This window comes from Xiphophorus maculatus, chromosome 18, assembly GCF_002775205.1.
Source record: "Xiphophorus maculatus strain JP 163 A chromosome 18, X_maculatus-5.0-male, whole genome shotgun sequence".
Classification (NCBI taxonomy): Eukaryota; Metazoa; Chordata; class Actinopteri; order Cyprinodontiformes; family Poeciliidae; genus Xiphophorus; species Xiphophorus maculatus.
The window spans coordinates 23,860,430-23,878,085 of NC_036460.1; the positions used below are offsets into that span (position 1 = coordinate 23,860,430).

At 40.6% G+C, this 17,656-nt stretch overlaps 1 protein-coding gene across 4 annotated transcripts in view; it reads left to right on the top strand.

Annotated features, from left to right (window-relative positions):
- cux1 (cut like homeobox 1) overlaps positions 1 to 17,656 on the top strand; it is a 93,568-nt gene that overhangs the window by 45,453 nt on the left and 30,459 nt on the right. For all 4 annotated transcript variants that reach the window (XM_023352028.1, XM_023352029.1, XM_023352030.1 and 1 more), the window contains exons 5-9: positions 659 to 796; positions 4,526 to 4,649; positions 7,604 to 7,680; positions 9,104 to 9,170; positions 16,293 to 16,341. In XM_023352028.1, coding sequence (XP_023207796.1) covers positions 659 to 796; positions 4,526 to 4,649; positions 7,604 to 7,680; positions 9,104 to 9,170; positions 16,293 to 16,341 — 455 coding nt within the window. The remainder of the gene's footprint in view (positions 1 to 658; positions 797 to 4,525; positions 4,650 to 7,603; positions 7,681 to 9,103; positions 9,171 to 16,292; positions 16,342 to 17,656) is intronic.

Below are 17,656 nucleotides of genomic sequence, written 5' to 3' on the forward strand. Positions count from 1 at the left end.
GTTGCTCCTTTAGTTTCCATGACTGTCAGTGTTTTCTGCTGCTGCTGAGTCTCTGTGAAAAACTCCATGAAGGAGAATCTGCGCTCAGTAGATCGACAAGATTACACGCATGGCTTTTAATGTAGTTTGTCAAGTAGCCCACATGGAAATGCGGTGCAATAACAAAAATGCCAACACAAAACGATAAAACAATACTGAAAGAGGTTAGACTGATGGAGGACGAATACAGAATTTTCCCTTTTAATAATCAAATACTTAATTTATTTACATAACTGTATATAGATCTATTTCTTTTACCAGTACAGCTGTATTCTGTGTGTTAATGACTGAACTTACATCTTATCTTATCACAGGGTTGCTTCTAATTATGTTTATGTTTCACTTCTTCCTCCAATCAGTCACTTTCCACAGAGATCAAAGGTCAGGGTTCAGCTTCAAACATTTGTCCTTAAGCTTGTAAGATTCATTGCCTTGCTCAAGGACGCATCAGCAGTTCAAACGCTCGCTCTCAGATGGCCTTGACTGCAGTTATTCTAAACACACTCGGCCACCTCGCCGCCCTTGCTTGTCTGATCTGTTTTGGAGTGTGTTAACATGGAGTGTGTTTTTTTTATTTTTTTTTTATTTCATGTCTTTTTTTTATTCTTTCCCCCCTCAGACCCTGTACCTGTGCTGGAGCTGGCTCAGCAGCTGCAGCTGAAGCTCCAGAGGATGCACGACATTGAGACAGAGAACACCAAGCTACGAGAGACACTGGAGGACTACAACAAAGAGTTTGCAGAAGTTAAAAACCAAGGTTAGAGGGGGGGGGGTTAAACGGAGAGGATATTGTTAACGTACAGGGGACAATGAGGTAGCCGAAACCAATCAAAATGACTCAGTTTTTGCTTCACGCTGCGACATTATTTAAAAAGAAAATTATTTAGTTGCTCAACAGAGAAGGAAATCTTTACCTGGTGAATATGCTGTTAATTTGAAGTGTCTCTCTGCGTTCTGAGAAAAATTGAACTGGTCCCCTTGTTTAGAGACTTTAAGTTTCATAGTATCACAATAGTTTGTGATGCTATTGTGAAAACGATGAAAGTGAAAAAAGAACTATTTATTACTTCCCTTTTAGGTAACTGTATGACTGTCGCTGCATGACACAGCAATTATAACCCCATCATACAAACAAATCCATCTGTAATGCGCTGCTTTAGGACACCAGTCACATAAAAAAGTGTGATTTCTGTCACTGAACTGCACATAGTAACTGCACTTCATCATATTTTCAAATTAATTAATATTTACTGATACAAGCAGTGGAGAAAATAGCAAAAATAAGAATCCCGACTATACAGACAGTTTTGGCAGGATTTAAGCTTCATTAATTGGAATTTATCATGACAATGATAAATCAGAATAAGAAATTTATCACGGTAAATGATAAACGATACGATAAATGCACACTTCTACTTCTGTTAGTTAAAAATAAGTCACTCTGGTGATTATGTGAGGTCAAAGTAACTTTAGTTCCCTTTACAAATCGACTCGTAAACCTTTTCTCTTTTTTTCCCCCTCACATTTGCATTTTACTGTAAATTTTATTGGGTCGTTTTCCAACATAGATCCCTTTTGTATATAACAAATATGAATCAAGTTTTCTTTTTAATGGAGTTACTGAAGTACATTCACTTGATATGTGAAGCACAAATACATGTCTCCTAAATTATATTAATTTAGTTAATTTTGCATCAAAAGAATTTTAACAGTTACACAACGTGCTTTGTTTTTTTTTTATGTTCTTCTATAAAATTTATAATTTTAAGGATTGTGACTTACAGCAGGCGGGGGGGAATCAGCTTCCCAGAAAATTAAAATCTCGCGGAGAAATGTCGGCCCACTGGGAAGTAGATGCACACACTAAATATTTTACTGCATCAGTGCAGCTTGGCATGGCCGTCAGCCTGTGGCTCTGCTGTGTTGCTAAGGAAGCAGAGGCTGCTTTCACAGCAGGAGTGTGGAGTCTCACAGCTCATCTTCCCCTCCACAATACCTCCAAGATTTGCCAGGTGATCAGCTTTGCACATCGATGCCACTGTTATTAAAGCAATATTGGTACCTTTGGTTCGCTACTAGAAAGTGAAATCAACATCTCCATGGAGCTTGTCAGCAGAAGAAAGAACCAGGTGCTTTAAGGCTTTCTGATTGGACTTTGGACTTGATGAAACACTGGGTACCAACTGGGACAGAGGACATGGTGAGCTGTGGAAACAACATACTGGACCTCCAGCAGCTTGGATTCTTTGCCTCTGTGCTCTTCCTCCAGACTTTGAATTTCTATATAAAATGCAAAATTAAGTTTTTTCTTAAAGCTGCAGTATGTAACGTTTGTAAAAATGTTGCTCCATATTTCTTAAAATATTCACTCTGTCATGACAGCATCACATGAGATGGATGATCTGTGGGGGGAAAAACAAGCTCCTACGGAAACTTGCCTTGGCCTTCATTGGTTGTTTTTTGACAACTAATCAATGAATGTCTTTAGACGGCTATATCACTAGAGATAGAAGGCAAGGGAACTTGGTTTTTTTTTTTCACAGATTATCTGTCTTACACTGTCACCATATAATAAAAGTTTTAAAGAAATATGTAAAAAAAATATATATATATCAGTTGTAAAAGTTACATACTTTAATATTGCTTTGGACCACTGAGCATACTCCTTCTCTCTGAATTAAGAGTGACTTAACACACTGCCAAGCCAGTAGTCGGCCATATCCTGGATACGGGTGTGCGTGTGGGCGTGTGTGTGGTAGCACTGTGACTCCATTTGCAGTCCTTGTGAATTTTCTCCAAACTGTTGAATGGACTTTGACAACGCTGGATTTTTATTGCATTCCTGTGCAGTTTTTCTTGTACCACACTTTTTCCTTTCACTAAACTTTCTAACAGTGTGCTTGGAAACGAGGCAGATTCTTTGGCAGTGACCTTTTGCGTCTTATCTTTCTTGTGAAAGGAAGGAACCGTCTCCTGGACAGCTTGAGTCAGCATTTTTCTCCATGATGGTGTAGACCAAACCATGACCAGCATTACTGTAATAACGTTCCTTGTGTTGGTCTTATGCAATATGAGCATTTTATGAGATTTAAAATTTTGGGTTTTCATTGGCTGTGAGTCACAATTATCAAAAGTAACTGAAACAAAAGCCAAAAAATTTAATGATGAAAAAATCTGAGGTTTTTTTTGTGATCAAGATGCAGAATCTATCTTAACGAGTTATGAAAAAATCTTTTCCCGTTACGTTTTGCATGCTGTATTAACAGAAAAAAATAATATATAACATCACAACAAATTCAAGGTTTAAGTCCTTATTTGAACATATTTAATGCGTCATGCATATTTCAGAAACACAGGAAAACGTACAAGGTTCTACATTTTCAAATAGGTTTTAAAGATGGGAAAAGCCGGCAGAGGGTTCATGAATAAAAGACGACGGGCTACCTCAGGGTAGAGAGAGATGGAAAAACTGACAAAGGCAGAAAGATAACTGTGAAGCGGTAATAAAAGTGCTGCAAATCCAGTCAAAAAGGAAGAGTGAGCAAGTGAGGGAATGTTTTGGAATCCCCCAACCCTGTTCTTTTTCTTTTTTTTTTTCCTCTTTCTCAGTGAGAGTTAATTGGAACAGCTCGATAACGGCAGGGTTCCATTCTGCCATTGATTTTTCTGTTCCCTCATCCTTTATCCCTCCTTCCCGCCTCAATAGATGCGGGGGGATATTTAAACCCCCCAAAACACACTCTGGAACTCCCACTCCTGTTGAAGCGCACACGTGGACTCGCTCGGCGCGCATACACCAATACACACACACACAGACACGCCGAGGCGCACGGAGAGCAGAGGCCATTGATCCCTGCAACCTAAATGTTTAAAGTTCAGTTAAGCAGTTAAGGGGTAAGAGGGCTCTAAGGGGACTCTCCTGTATTGATTATATGTCAGAGCTGTGAGGCTGTAGTTTAAATCACGTGCACACACAGAGCGCTAAGAGCCCTCAGTCAAAGGCAGCATTGCTTTATATCATTGTCTCACTCGCTTATATCTCTCTCTGAAAAACGCACACGAACACACAGGCCTGTTTATTACTCCAGTTATGTGTTAGATTTATCTCGGCCGGCCCCCATACGGAGCTCGGCAGCCGGCAGGTTATGGGATTTCGGTACTAATGCGGCCCTAATGAAGACAATGTATCTGCTGGCGTGGGGGAGCAGCTGAATATTCGGTACCAGTCGCGGACGCAAAGATTAGGCTGGAGCCACGGGGGCTACGGTCTGCGGCCTGTGCTGACAAGAAGAAGAAGAAGAATGTGTGGATATGAAGCGCTGTTCCCTAAAGGTCAAAATGCCCCGTCAAACACATCACGGTCACGGCTGCCGCTTATCACATCCTAGAAAACGGATGTGCTCTGGGTTTTTTGTTGTTGTCGTTTTTGCAAGTCGTTCAGTTTAGTTTGAACACTTGTTTTTCTGCTCCGACTCTTTCCTTTCAGAGGTGACCATCAAGGCCTTGAAGGAGAAGATCCGCGAGTACGAGCAGACTCTGAAGAATCAGGCGGAGAACCTGGCCCAAGAGAAGCAGCTCCAGCTACACAACGACTATGCAGAGAAGGAGAGGTATGATAAACAGTTTGACTGCTGATAATTATGTCTTTATTATGAGGTTATTTTAGTTCTCTGGGCCGCTGTGGCCCTCAGACAGAATTATCAACACTTTGAAGGATTACTGTAAAGAACATTTAGGGGAACAAATAAACAACGCTCATTTATGAACCACTTGTTTGCAGATGTCTACCAAAACATCGGATTGGATTTTTGAACAGTTTTAAAGGAACTGAGATGATACAGTTAATCAAATGTAAAAAAATAAAAATAGCACCTTCAACTTTCAGTCATTATTCTGGGTTTTAGGCCTCCATTTTTGATTTTAAATTTGTTCATAAAGTAAGGATGTGGGTCCCTGGACTGAAGACAGTTTTGGTGCCCTATGCACCAAGGAAAAGATTTTTCACTTTTACAAATTACAATACATTAATAGCAGAAAGAGCAGGTATGAACTGATGCATTTAACACGTCCTCTGCTCAGTAACTTCATGTTGTTTCCAAAGAAATAAACTATAACTTTATCATTTTCAAATGCTGGGATATTGTTTATATTCAGTAAAATCCTAAAACAGTACTACTCACATCATTTGGGCCTATGAGTTTTAATTACAGTGCAATGTTTTATGTTTTAAGGTTGATTTCTATTGTACAGCATTTGTGAATGTATGTCTCTGAGGGTTAGGGTTGTATGTATGTCTGTGAAAAGCACTTTAAAATGAAACTGTACTTTCTTACTTACAAAACATTCATCATTAATTAAAAACAAACAAACAAAATAATCCTTTAGGGCCATCCCCAAAAATTGGAGCCCTGGGCTATTGCCACAGTAAGCCCTTTCAGAAAATATCCATAGGTCAGTGTCTCCATAGGTCAGATGTTTTCGTTGAGACTCTAATTTATGCTTTTCTTTCCTCTTGCTATGAATATTGCATTGAAAATAACCATGTCGCACTAGTTCAGTTTTAATGTTGTTCCACAATGAATCTGTTTGGAACAAATGTTATCAGCTGTACCTGACCACTAATGTCCGGTAGGACTCCCCTCTGACACTTTTGTTACTTTCAACAATATTTCATTCAAATGGTCACACCCAACACAACAGATAAAAAAAAAAACACAAAAAAAAAACAGAGTCAGATCACAAGCCAAACGGGGAAGAAGAAAAAAGGGTTTTGATAAGACGCATGTTGTGCAGAGATCCGTCTGTCCTCCGTCCATCTGGAGGGAGGAGAGCCGAAGATAATTTATCTTTCAGGAACTGCAAGGATACAAAAACTTAACCGACTTCCTGTGAGAAATCACCGTGTTCCTGTACGCTGTGCCGACAGAGTACAAGCCAGTGCTTTATCGCCCCCTATGAGGCAGAAGTGACAGCTGTTTATGACTAAGTGGAACTCTCTGGTTTAACTGAGTTAAAGATCAAGTGATTTAAAGCACTGCCTTGTTCTCTGGGTCCAGGTGGCTTTGAGTTCAGCTGGTCGACTGCTTCTCTGTTCTGACCTAAAGGTAACGTCGCTCATTTAGGACGGGGCTGAAATTTTTTAGAACAAACTCCCTCTCCATGGTCGCTCCACTGCTAAATGTGTCGAGATTGAAAACTCGTTTTCTGGGACTTTGTGAGAAAACATGCAGGCTTTTTTTTTTTCTGTCTTAGTTTTGATTATAAGCCATTAATTTTCTTCTGCTGGTCTAATTTGATGTTTATTGCTAAGTTCTTTGAGGCAACAGGTGTCTTTTTACACAGTCCGTTATAAATTGAGTGACTTGCTTTGAAAAGATTTGACACCACTGAATTTTCAAAAAGATCAAGAAAGTGACCAGAGTTTTCTCTGAATGTTTGAAGCTTAGGCAGCACCGTGCTGCCCCCACTTGTTGCTGTGCCAGTTAGCTAACAAAACGACACCACATTATGCCCTAGTTTACAAGAAAGACAGAAATATGTCACACTAAGTCATTTTACTTTTCTATCTTAATTAAAAGCATACAGTCATGTTTTGGATTTTATTTGTTTTGTATAGAATACACATGTACTGTTATGTAAATCCAAAGACTTTGGGTTGTCACTCTTACCATTTCATCATTTTGAGCGAGAAAATACAGAAGACTCATAGTTGTAATAAAGCTTTAATAACTAGAAGTCAAACTAATTGAACAGGTATAATAAACAGTTGACCCAGTTATCTGAAGGTGGCATAAGTCGACCTAAACAAGGGTTTGTTTCCATAATGAGCTCCATACAGACTATATTTTCCCCTTGTCAATCACCTTGTTTACGTTCCGAAGGTGTTTTAAAGATTTCTAGGCTTGCAGTCGAAGATCAATTGTCCGACTGCGTTTCCTGTACGTCAGAGTTTTATAGGCCCCTTCCTGTCAGCAGAGAGCCGACTTCCTGTGTCTGAGAGGGCTGGTAAATGGATGGCACCTCCTGATGCATTTTATGCCGCGAAGGAGCGAGCGGAGGAGAGAGACGGAGATGAAAGGCTGAAGTAGAGGGCAGAAAAATAGAGATGACAGGAGAGACAGATTGGTGGAGAGGAGGGGGGCGCATCAAAGGGTGTCATAAAGGCCGTATTTGTGCTGGATTATTGATGTTTTTACACGCAGCGGCAATTTCTCAGCAGAGCCCCACTTTTTATGTGCCAAGAATGAATCTATTTTATCCCTGTGGTTTCTGCCCACCCTCGCCCACCTCCCTCCCCCCACCTTCTGAGTCAGCCATTGCGGCCCCCCACTCCACCCCCTGGGTGCAGCGTGCCCCAGTGGCCAGACATTCCTGCCTAATAGGGCTGCTTAATGAGGAGTGGGTTGTGTTGTGGAGGGTTTTTAGTGGGGAAAAACTCTTCAGAAATGGTGGGAAAATGGAGGAATGGTTGCATTTTCCACCAAGTGTGAACCCGAGAATGACTGACTCACTATCTCTTAACTGCGACTTTGTGCTTCCTGCTTTGTTTTTCGCACCTCTTTAGGAAACTCCAGGAGAGTCAGGACTCCATGTCTTCAAGGTTGAAAGAGGCTGAACACAAGGCGCAGTCCCTGCAGACAGGTACCGGGCCCACCTCTCTGGGCTTCCACTGACTTCATTTTGAGCCCCTTTCTGACACTAAGAAAAGCTTGCTTTGTGTCTCCTTCACTCTGTAACCGACCCAATGCCACAAGAAAAAAATTTTTGTCACCATGACCTGGTTGCACTCAAAAATAATACATTCGCTGACCGGAAAATTATCTTTGAGCTTCACATTTTTAGTTTTCAGGTCCAATCCAACTTGAAAATTGACCAATTCTGATAGACTGATTCTCTGTTCATTTCTGCTTAACTTTAATCTGGACTGTGTGTGTGTTCAGACGGTTGAAGATAATGTTAGAAAAGGCAAATACCTGACATAAATTGGCACATAAACGTCTGACATCGGGATGTAAACAATTAATTGACTTATGACTACTTGTCGACTAATGGTTTATTAAATTAAAATGAGTTCCATTCGACTATTTAATAACATCCCTGTAGACCTGATTGTAGTGATGGAGGTTGTCCGTCATCCAGCAGAGGGCACCGAAGGTCATCCTTAAGCAAAGCCAGTCAGAAATAAAGATGGCGGAGCCGCCTCTGAACGTGAAAGAGAAACGGTCCCATAAAAGTCCGGTGTGGGACACAAAATGCATTTTATGCAATTCTTCTTTTGAAATCCAAACGCTCCAGAAGTCGTAACCGTAATAGCGCTCATTTAGTTGAGCTACATGACGGTGTCAACTTCTCATTCAAAAATTACTGATGCGCTAAAAGTGGGCAGCATTACTGCAGAAAAAAGATTACTTGATGATAAAAGACATGATGAAGGTTGATTTCATCATGTTGAGGGCAGTTGTGAGTTTATGCACTTCATAGAGCGAAGCTTTAACATTCTTCCAAGAGCAACCACAGACGGTAGGGAGCTACTAGTATGAATATCTCTCTGATTCACATATGTTTTCTTTTCATCTTTCATTTTTTTCTACTCAGCAGCCTAAGAGGTACCTGTTTTGTTACATTTTATAAATAGGTCTAAGTTAATCTGGGGGAAAAAACAACACGCTTTTCCATTTCTCAGTCAGTATTTAATACAACTGACACAACATAATAGTAAAATATATATTTTTTAAATTCAACATATTATAAAAATGTAGTCCTTAATGTTATGAAAAAAACGGTTGGCCCTCTTGGTACAAGAGAAAAGTCAAGCTTTTAAGAAAGTGTACGCTTATTAAGCATTAGTTGATCAATAAGATCAATCAACTTTAGATTATTTGATAACTTGCTTCCCTAATCCGATAGAAATATCACCAAAATTAATTAAAGGTTGTGTTCATCTCTTGTTTGTGGATGAGAAGTTAAGCTAATATAATTTCCTGTTTTTGTTTTAAGATGAAATGCAGTTGGAGAAAATAAAAACACAACTAATTATTATATATTTTCCCCCCATTTTTTTCAGCACTTGAAACAACTCAGGCCGAGCTCTTTGATTTGAAGACAAAGTATGACGAGGAATCCACGGCAAAGTACGTGTCTCTCTAAGCTGCATGTGTGTTTACAGGGTGACTTTTCCCCTCTGGCGCCCTCCATATTCTGCTCTTGACATAATCATCCTGCTTTAGTGAATCTCCCTCCCTGGAAACTCCTCCTGCTCTCTCCCCTAACAGCTGGAATGTCTCCCACAACGCTCAGCAGCCTCCAAATCCCAGCATTACCCACTCACAGTAAATACTGAGAGGGATTGTAATGCGTTTTGCAGATTCGGCAGAGCATCAAAATTGATTTATGTTTTTGCCGTGGAGTTTAGAGTGCTCCGTCTGAATCGGAGAGACACAGGGGCAGCACACTTTGAGGCCTCTGACTTGAAGCCACACGGGTATATATTTTTTTTACAGGACCTGAAAGACAAGATGGCTTCGGGTTCTCGAGCTGTGTGCATCTATCATTATTGATCTGGTTGTGTTGGGCATGATGAAAACTGTTTTTCCATGTCTGCAATCCACACTGAGAGACTCTTCACTGTCTAAGGTTTAGCTATGGGAACTGAAACCACTTAAGTGTCAAAACTCCTTTCAGAGAGCTGAAAAATTATATTAGTGGGAGTAGGGCTGAAACGATTAATCCAATTAATCGGGATGAATCGATTATTGAAATAATAGTCAACTAATTCAGTAATTGGCTAATCATTAACTGGAGCATACACACTCAGACATGCCATTTGCTGAAAGAGCATTAAACTCAGAGCAGTGTTTAAGCCAAAACTATGCAAAGAATGTATACTTTTGGCATTTACAATGGAAAAAACCTCCTTTTCCTGTAAATATGTTCTTTCCATTACTGAAGTGGCAGTTTTAGCTACACCTGGTTCAAATACTGTTAAAATTTCCTTTTCAGCACCTTTTACTGTCCAGTTATCAATTTTTGAATCCAAAAAATAACCTAAACTCTTGATAAATCAAGCAGAAGTGGCTGAAATTTTCACGTTGACGTGTTGTTTTAGCTTCAGATCCATCAGTCGTTCACTAAAGTAATGCTGTTATTGCATTTTATGGAATTAAAATATTTTATTTTCGTACTTGGAGAAGGAATTCAGTTGTTTATTTAATGTATTTTCAATATTGTATTTAAAAAAGGCTTGAGTGGTTAAATGACAAATCTGCAAAATGTGCCAATTTTCTTTATCCAATTAATTATCGTTAGAAAAATCGACAGGACAGTCAATCACTAAAATAATTGTTAGTTGCTGCCCTAATTGGGAACGTCTTTCAGAAAAACAACTGAAAAGTGCGGGAACCATTTGCATCCAGTGCAGTTAATCATTTCTTTTTTCTTTTTTTTTTTTTTACCCCTCCAGGTTTTTTTTTTTTTTGTGGGCTCTGGTGTCCCTTATATGAAAGTAGGCTGACAGGAAAGGGGGGAAGACATGCGGCAAATATTGTTGGGTCCGGGAGTTGAACCCGCGACGGCCGAGTCGAGGATTCAGGGCCTCCAAACATGGGTCTCGCTATCCCCTACGCCACCACGGCACGCCCAGTTAATCATTTCTAAAAGTAACCTGACAGGTCGGGTGGGAAAAGTTGTGGAGAAGTTCAAAGCAAGGTTGGATTATAAAACTTAACACCATGGTAAAAACGCCATTCCTATGGGGAAACATGGCGGTGGCAGCATCATGGTCAGCTCTCTTTAGGATCTTGAAGCCACAGGAGCTGAAAGACTGGTTCGGCTACTAGAGATGTGTGCCGCCATCGTTATTGATCTCCTAGTGGTGGGCAGGATGAGAACAGAAGCTTTTCCATGTCTGCACTCCACGCTGCAAAGTGCCACTTTATGACATTCACACTCCGCCGTCTCTCAGGGCTATCGGTGGAAACCAGAACCACTCGAGCGTCCGGACCCCTTTTACAAAAGCTGAAAAATTATATTTATGGTACGGCGGGTGGAGAGAGAGGCGGGGATGGGAGGAAGGAGACGTTTATCGTTTTATTGATCACCTGTGCGCAGTAAGAGAAAGTGGCACTTTTCTGGAACTCCCTTGCTAAATACGAGGCGTTTAATAAAAGCTTGAAGAGCGTCCCGCGTTCATGCATAAAGTGCAACCTGGAATCAGCCCCGCTTTCAAAAAGCCACGCCATCCAGTGGCGTTCACGCCGCCCCGGACTCGCCGTGTCTCTCCATTACCAGCGTTGTTAAATTGATTGGGTGTTAAAAACAGATCGATCCCTCCTCTGTCTTCGTCAGAATATTTTTTTTCCCTTCCTTTTTCTTCCACCCACCCTTTATCTTTTATCTCTCAGCCTTGTGTGTTTGTGTTAGCGGAAAGGCCATATGAAGATATTGCGTGCAGCGTGGAGGCGCTAATCGATAGTTATTGTTTATCAAGGAGACACCTAGTTTTTCCACTTCTGACTGTCTTGGACTTCTTTCTCCACTTTCTTAGAACTTCACTTCTTCTTCCCCTCCTCCCCCTCTTCTGTTTCTTCCTTTCATTTCAGACAAGAACCCTGTTAAAAGGGATGCCTATAGTCAGCCCCATTTGCTTACAGAAGCTAATAAGCACATGCCCGCCCACATCCACACATGCACTCACATTAAAGTATACACACACTTGCTCGCTCCCTCGCTCACTCATTCGTGAGCCTCAGGCAGTCAGGGTCCTTGACTATGTGGCGTGCTGTGATCTGAAATTTTAATGCAACGCTTTAAAGCGCACACAAACCCCTCTCCGACCCTGCACCCTCCCAGTCCTCGGAGTCCTTCCCCCCCGTTTACTGCTTGGCTGAGCAAATCACCAGTGTTTGGCTGAACAACTTTTAACCCTTTAACTGGGTCCACTTTCACACAAATGCCATTCATATTATGTAAAACATACACGCGTCGATACGCGCGCACGCGAAAATGAATTCGCCGTGGAAACTTCCCAGCGAGGAGTTTACGTGACAAATCCGACCCCTCCTCCTGCGGCCCCCTCGTCTCTCGCTGCGTTTAGGTAATCTCCCTTTTAAAATACACCCTCACACACACTGATGACACACCCCGACAATCTGGATGACGTGGCGATGCCCACGGTGTGTGTGTGTGTGTGTGTTTGCGAGAGAATCAGCGGGAGGCAGACCCTGTGGATGTAACGTTGCCCCCCCCCCCTCTGCTAGAGTCTGGCCAGCCGCCTTTTAATCGTTTAGTTCTTGTTAAAGATTAATGATTTATTGATTTCCAGCCCCGCAGGATGCTTTAAGAGGGCGTGTGTGTACAAATTTCTCTAAATGGTTCTCTGTCTCTACCACTCTAGTTATTCTTTTATTCCCAATAGTTAGGCAATGTACATATATTTTTTAAATTAACGTGACCAGTACAGCTGGACGATAAATTGATTTCATCAATTAATCAATTTTTCTTTTGGTTTTTGAAGATGACGTTTCTGGAAAAACTGATTTTTCTTTTTCTGACTATTTCAATCCTTGAGTGACGTCAGCAGGCCCAGGGCGGCCATCTTGTTTTGACAAGTGTGTTTTACAGCTTCTACTTATTTAGACTTTGAAATCAGGTCAACTCTGTCATGGAATATCAGACTAAGATTTTTTGTTTTTACGAAAATAAAGTCCTAGTGTCACAAGAATACAGTCGTAGTAACACAAGAATAAAGTCATATGACAAAGTCGAAATAATACGAGAATAAAGTCATAATATTAGAAGAATGAATAATTTTTAATGAGAACTTCAACACAAGGTAAATGTACAAGTTTTTTACTCATTAAAACAACTTTGTTCTCATAATTGTAAGACATTGTTCTGGTAAAGTGACTACATTCTCGTAATTAAGAAAAAAAAAATCTTGTAGCCTGGCCCTGATATTCTGTCGTACAACTCGCATAAAGAATGATTGAAATTAAATCCACTTTTTGAAAATGTTTTCTGTCATTTTGTAATTTCGTTTTTGAAAAAGAAAGCAAGAGGGACAAAATCGATTTGAAATCGGATCTGGTGTGAAAAAAATAAATAAATAAATCGGAGAGTTAATTTCCAAGCCGCATCGCCCACACCTGGTGTCCATTGCAAGCACCCACAAACATAAAATGGTGCGAGGATATACTCAAAACAAACACATACTCTCTCTATCTCTCACGTCTCGTTTCGTTTTAAGCCTCCCTGAAATCCCTACGGTAACATGCTGTGAAAATGCAATGTGGAGAAAGCCAAGGAAAGAAAAGAAATGGAGTGATGAAAGCTGGGGGGCAAAAAAAAAAAGCAAAGCCAGGGGGTGCTTGAGGCTTCGGCGAGGAAGACGGGATAAGAGTGTGATAAAGAAGGGGAAATGAAAATCTAATTCAGGGGAATATCCTGCTGGCACAGAGGACAGAGGCCGAGGAAGAGAGGGCGATAGATGAGAGAGAGAAAACTGGAAGGGAACAGTTAAGAGGAGGAGAACATAGGCGGAGGGGAGAAAAAGGAGCAGTCGAGAGGAGAGCAGGACAGAGAAGATAAGAGATGAAACGGCCTGTCTGAGATGGAGGATGTGCAGTCAGGGCTCTGAGGCTCTGGGTTGCTTTCAGAAGTCCTACTAATGTCCCCGGCGGCACCCGCTGGCTCTCCTGGCACAAAGCAAGCCTCTATACGTCTACCTCTCTGTTCCTGTTTGCCATTCCTCCCTGTGGTCGCCGCGTTAAGCTTTACATTTCGGCGGTGCGAAACCTCACACCGTCGCGCCGCTTTATTGTTCGTCAATGAATTAGTTGGGCCTTCGGGTCCCGCCCCGCTTGGCGGCCGGGCCGACTGTTATCAGGACGCGCTGAAAATCCCCTTCCCTGTGATCTGCTTTGGCCCTCAGCCTTTATAATTCCCAAATACAGCCAAATCCAAAGGTTATTTAAGAAGACTTTGTGCTTTGATTAAGCGATCACATTTGGAGCAGGAGCGCCGCTGTATTTGGGTTGCATTACCACCCATAAACGCTCTCCATTACAAGCTTTTTGAGCTCGGTGACTTCCTGACCTCGTGTGTGTTTGTGTGTGCATATATGTGTGTGTGGAACGTAGGCTGAGTCCCGCACGGTATAGCTTAGGACTAGATAAAAGCTGTTTGCGGTAGCGTTACCATTATGTTGCCTAAACACACACCAGATCCTTTCAACTATTAAGGAAAGAGTAAAAAAGAGAAAAGAAAAAAAAGCGGAGAGCGAAAAAGCTCTCCCACCCACATCTGATTCTTTTTGCTGCATCGCCCGTGGCACAATGTTGACCTAATATCAACTGTGTCTGTTTTGTTAAACACATTCAAATCAGCAGTACGCGAGCCTATGGGACACAGCGCTGTTTCGCATACTGTGACACACAAATACAAAAGCTGCGTGGGCTTATTGGGTTCGCTATCAAAAGATTGCAGTCGGATCAAAAGGTCCTAATGGAGGCAGCGGTGCACATATGGGCTCACATCTTTGCTCTCGCCGTGTCTTAAATAAGCGGGCCGGCGTGTAGCGTGCTTTCTTTGTGCTGCGCTGAACGCCATTTCTGGGGTCTTTATTTCCGTTCCTTCTTCTGCAGCGCTTCGCAGAAACATTTAATTCTCCCTGAAGTTCATGTTTGGTCTTATTACAAGCAGATTTTATTTTTATTTTTCTGGGAATTGATGGGATAGGTGGATGCATTAGTAGGAAGTGGAATGAAATATCTACACTGTTAAGAAATTTGCCAATAAAAATCTGAAAGGTGTGTAGTGCTTTTGTGTTTAACCCCACCTTTAGTGATGTTGGCTCCTCCGCCTTCTTCGAATCGAACAAAATTAACCTCGGTTTGTGCTTCATTTGTGCCAGTCTTTTCCTTTGGAACTCTTTATATTGGTTTACACAATTCAAAACAGAAAATTACTAGAGTCGGGTGATTAAACACACACACAAAAACACCCCAGATTCTCCTCATTATTGGAACCCATTTCCAAAATCTGCAACCATCTAACACAGTTAGAGCTGTAGTAGAAAGAGTTGGATCTATTCCTTTACCAAATTTAGCCTCTGCAGCAAAACTTGAGTGTCTATGAATTTTGATTTTCATTGACACCCATAAATCCTGACTTGAATTATTTTACTAAGAGTTTGAACATGTGCAAAGTTGGTAAAGTTACCTAAACAGATTGTGATCGCATTAAAATCTACCGAAAACATTCAAATTCAAAAATACCTCTATTGATCCCAAAAGGAAATAAAATGATGTATTAACTCGTATTAATTCACGATTCTTCAAAGAGTTACTATAGAAGGTGATGGCTGTGGACAGGAAGGATCTGCTGTAGCAGTCTGTATTGCAGCAGATTTGAAGTAACCTCTGACTGAAGACACTATTTTATGAAGAGGATACTCAGGATTGTCCATAATTTTCTTAATTTTATGTTAAACAAGAAAGCATAGAAACAAATTCACAATAAAAAAAAAAACATGTATGCCTGTGAGCTTTAAGGTACGAAGTACTCAGATGTTCTAATTTTTATTTGTAGAAAAATTATAAAAAGAAGTTCAAAAAATATTCATAGGTAAGATTCACCCAGACCTGAAAATGAGCATAAATAATGTTTTGATGAGAAAATTAAAAGTTTAAACACATCAACTTTTATTTAACATTTACATTCCCCCTGTTTGAAGGCAGATGGTTGACGTTTACATCACCTTCACGGAAAACGTGAACAACTTTTTCTGTGTCCGTTTTTTTTTTTTTTTTTTGCATGGATGTATTCTTGCCGTCTGACCTCTAGCAAGTGAGAGGTGAACCTTGGCCTCCATCCAGACCATTAGTCAGACACAATCACACAGCTTCATAGCAGATTAGTCTGCTGTATTAGGACTTAGAGCTCTATTAATGTAATCCCTCTGTTTTAGTGTGGCCTGGGGTTTAGGGGGCTTACATGTGCACACTCACACGCATAGGCACACATGTGCACTTAAATACATGTATGCAAGCATGCGAGCTGTTTGAGTAATGGAGTTTTACAATCAGTGGATTAAGGTGAAATTTAGACGGTAGCTAAATGGAGGCCGAGTTCGTGAGCAAAATGTTCTTTTATTTCCGGGAACCTGCAAAGTTTTCCCTCCTCCTCCCCTCACTGTGAGCTCTGTTTGCCGTTTCATCGTGTTTTGTCCGTTGATTAATCGGACATGTCTCTTTCAGGGCTGACGAGATTGAGATGGTGATGACGGACTTGGAAAGAGCCAATCAGGTAATTCACTCAGTGTCATGTTACCGTTTTATTAAAAATTGCCCGTCACTCAGAGAAGTTAGACTTTGGACATGAATTTGCAGAATCAATTGGCCAAAATTTCATTCAATCGTTTAGTTTATTTTTTTATTTAACAGCAAATGGCCAAGGTTAAAAAAAAAAAAAATTGCTTCCACTTTTTCCAATCTGGATATGTTTGAGAAAAAAGAATGAATATGGCAAGATATTTGTTTCCAGTCACTTTAATCTGTTCAGTAATTTTCATATTAGAACGTTATAGTAGTCAGAGATAAGCTATATCTGTAACGAAGCGATCTTTTGAAACTTTTTCCAGTTTACAGCAACTCCCAGCATGACTTCGATGAGTTTCATCAAAATTTGTTTGTTTAATAGGTGAAGACATTCTCGGCTCTTGGTGTTTTTAGACAAGAAAAGCTGTGCATACAAGTAGGAGCTCAAGATCATGGGAACTTTATGATAAAAAATGAGCTTTGGATGTTGACATGTCATGATGAGAAAAGGAAACATTTTTCACAGCAAAACAAGCTCAGCACCTCACTATCTTAAGATAACCAGCCAGTGAAACTTGTAACAAAAAACCCAAAATTATATAATTTTGAGACGATTTTAGAGAAATGATCACAGCAAAATGGACTTGATCCTGTGCTCCTGAGTTAATACAACTGTTAAGCTTGAAAGTGAATGGAAAATTGTTAAAGTTACACATTAGGCATGGATTTGTAGAATAGTTTTTTTGCATTATTATCTAAGTTTTCACAATGGAGATGTAGGAAAATTCAAAGTGCAAAAAAACCCCAATTAAAACATTTGTTTCCACGCTTTTGTTTTGGTTCCGTTTCCATCAGATCTACAGCTAATCTGTAGATGATTTTATCCCAAACATTTCATGCACAACATTTAGGCTTTGAAATAATTGAACGCTCAGTGACATGTTGGTTTGAATAAGCTTCAGGTGGCTGTCTCTCAGGTGATGCGATGTGGTTTTGTTGTTTGCAGAACTCTGATGCTGAACTCCAAACACACAGAAATGACATCAACGTGTTCGTCTGTAATGCTCTAAGATGTTACGTGTGGAAAACTGTGAATTTTGAGATGGAGAAAGCATGTAGGAAAAAAAAACAAAAAAAAAACACAACAACTTTCAACCAAACGCCTGCCGTCTGTGTAAACCCTCCGACGCTGAGCTAAAAACGCGAACCGGGGGTAAAATAAGAATCTTTCTGACCGAGTCATTCCTTCATTATGTGTAAACAGGCACTGCTGCTGTTTTAACTCGACCCCACCCTTGTCGTCT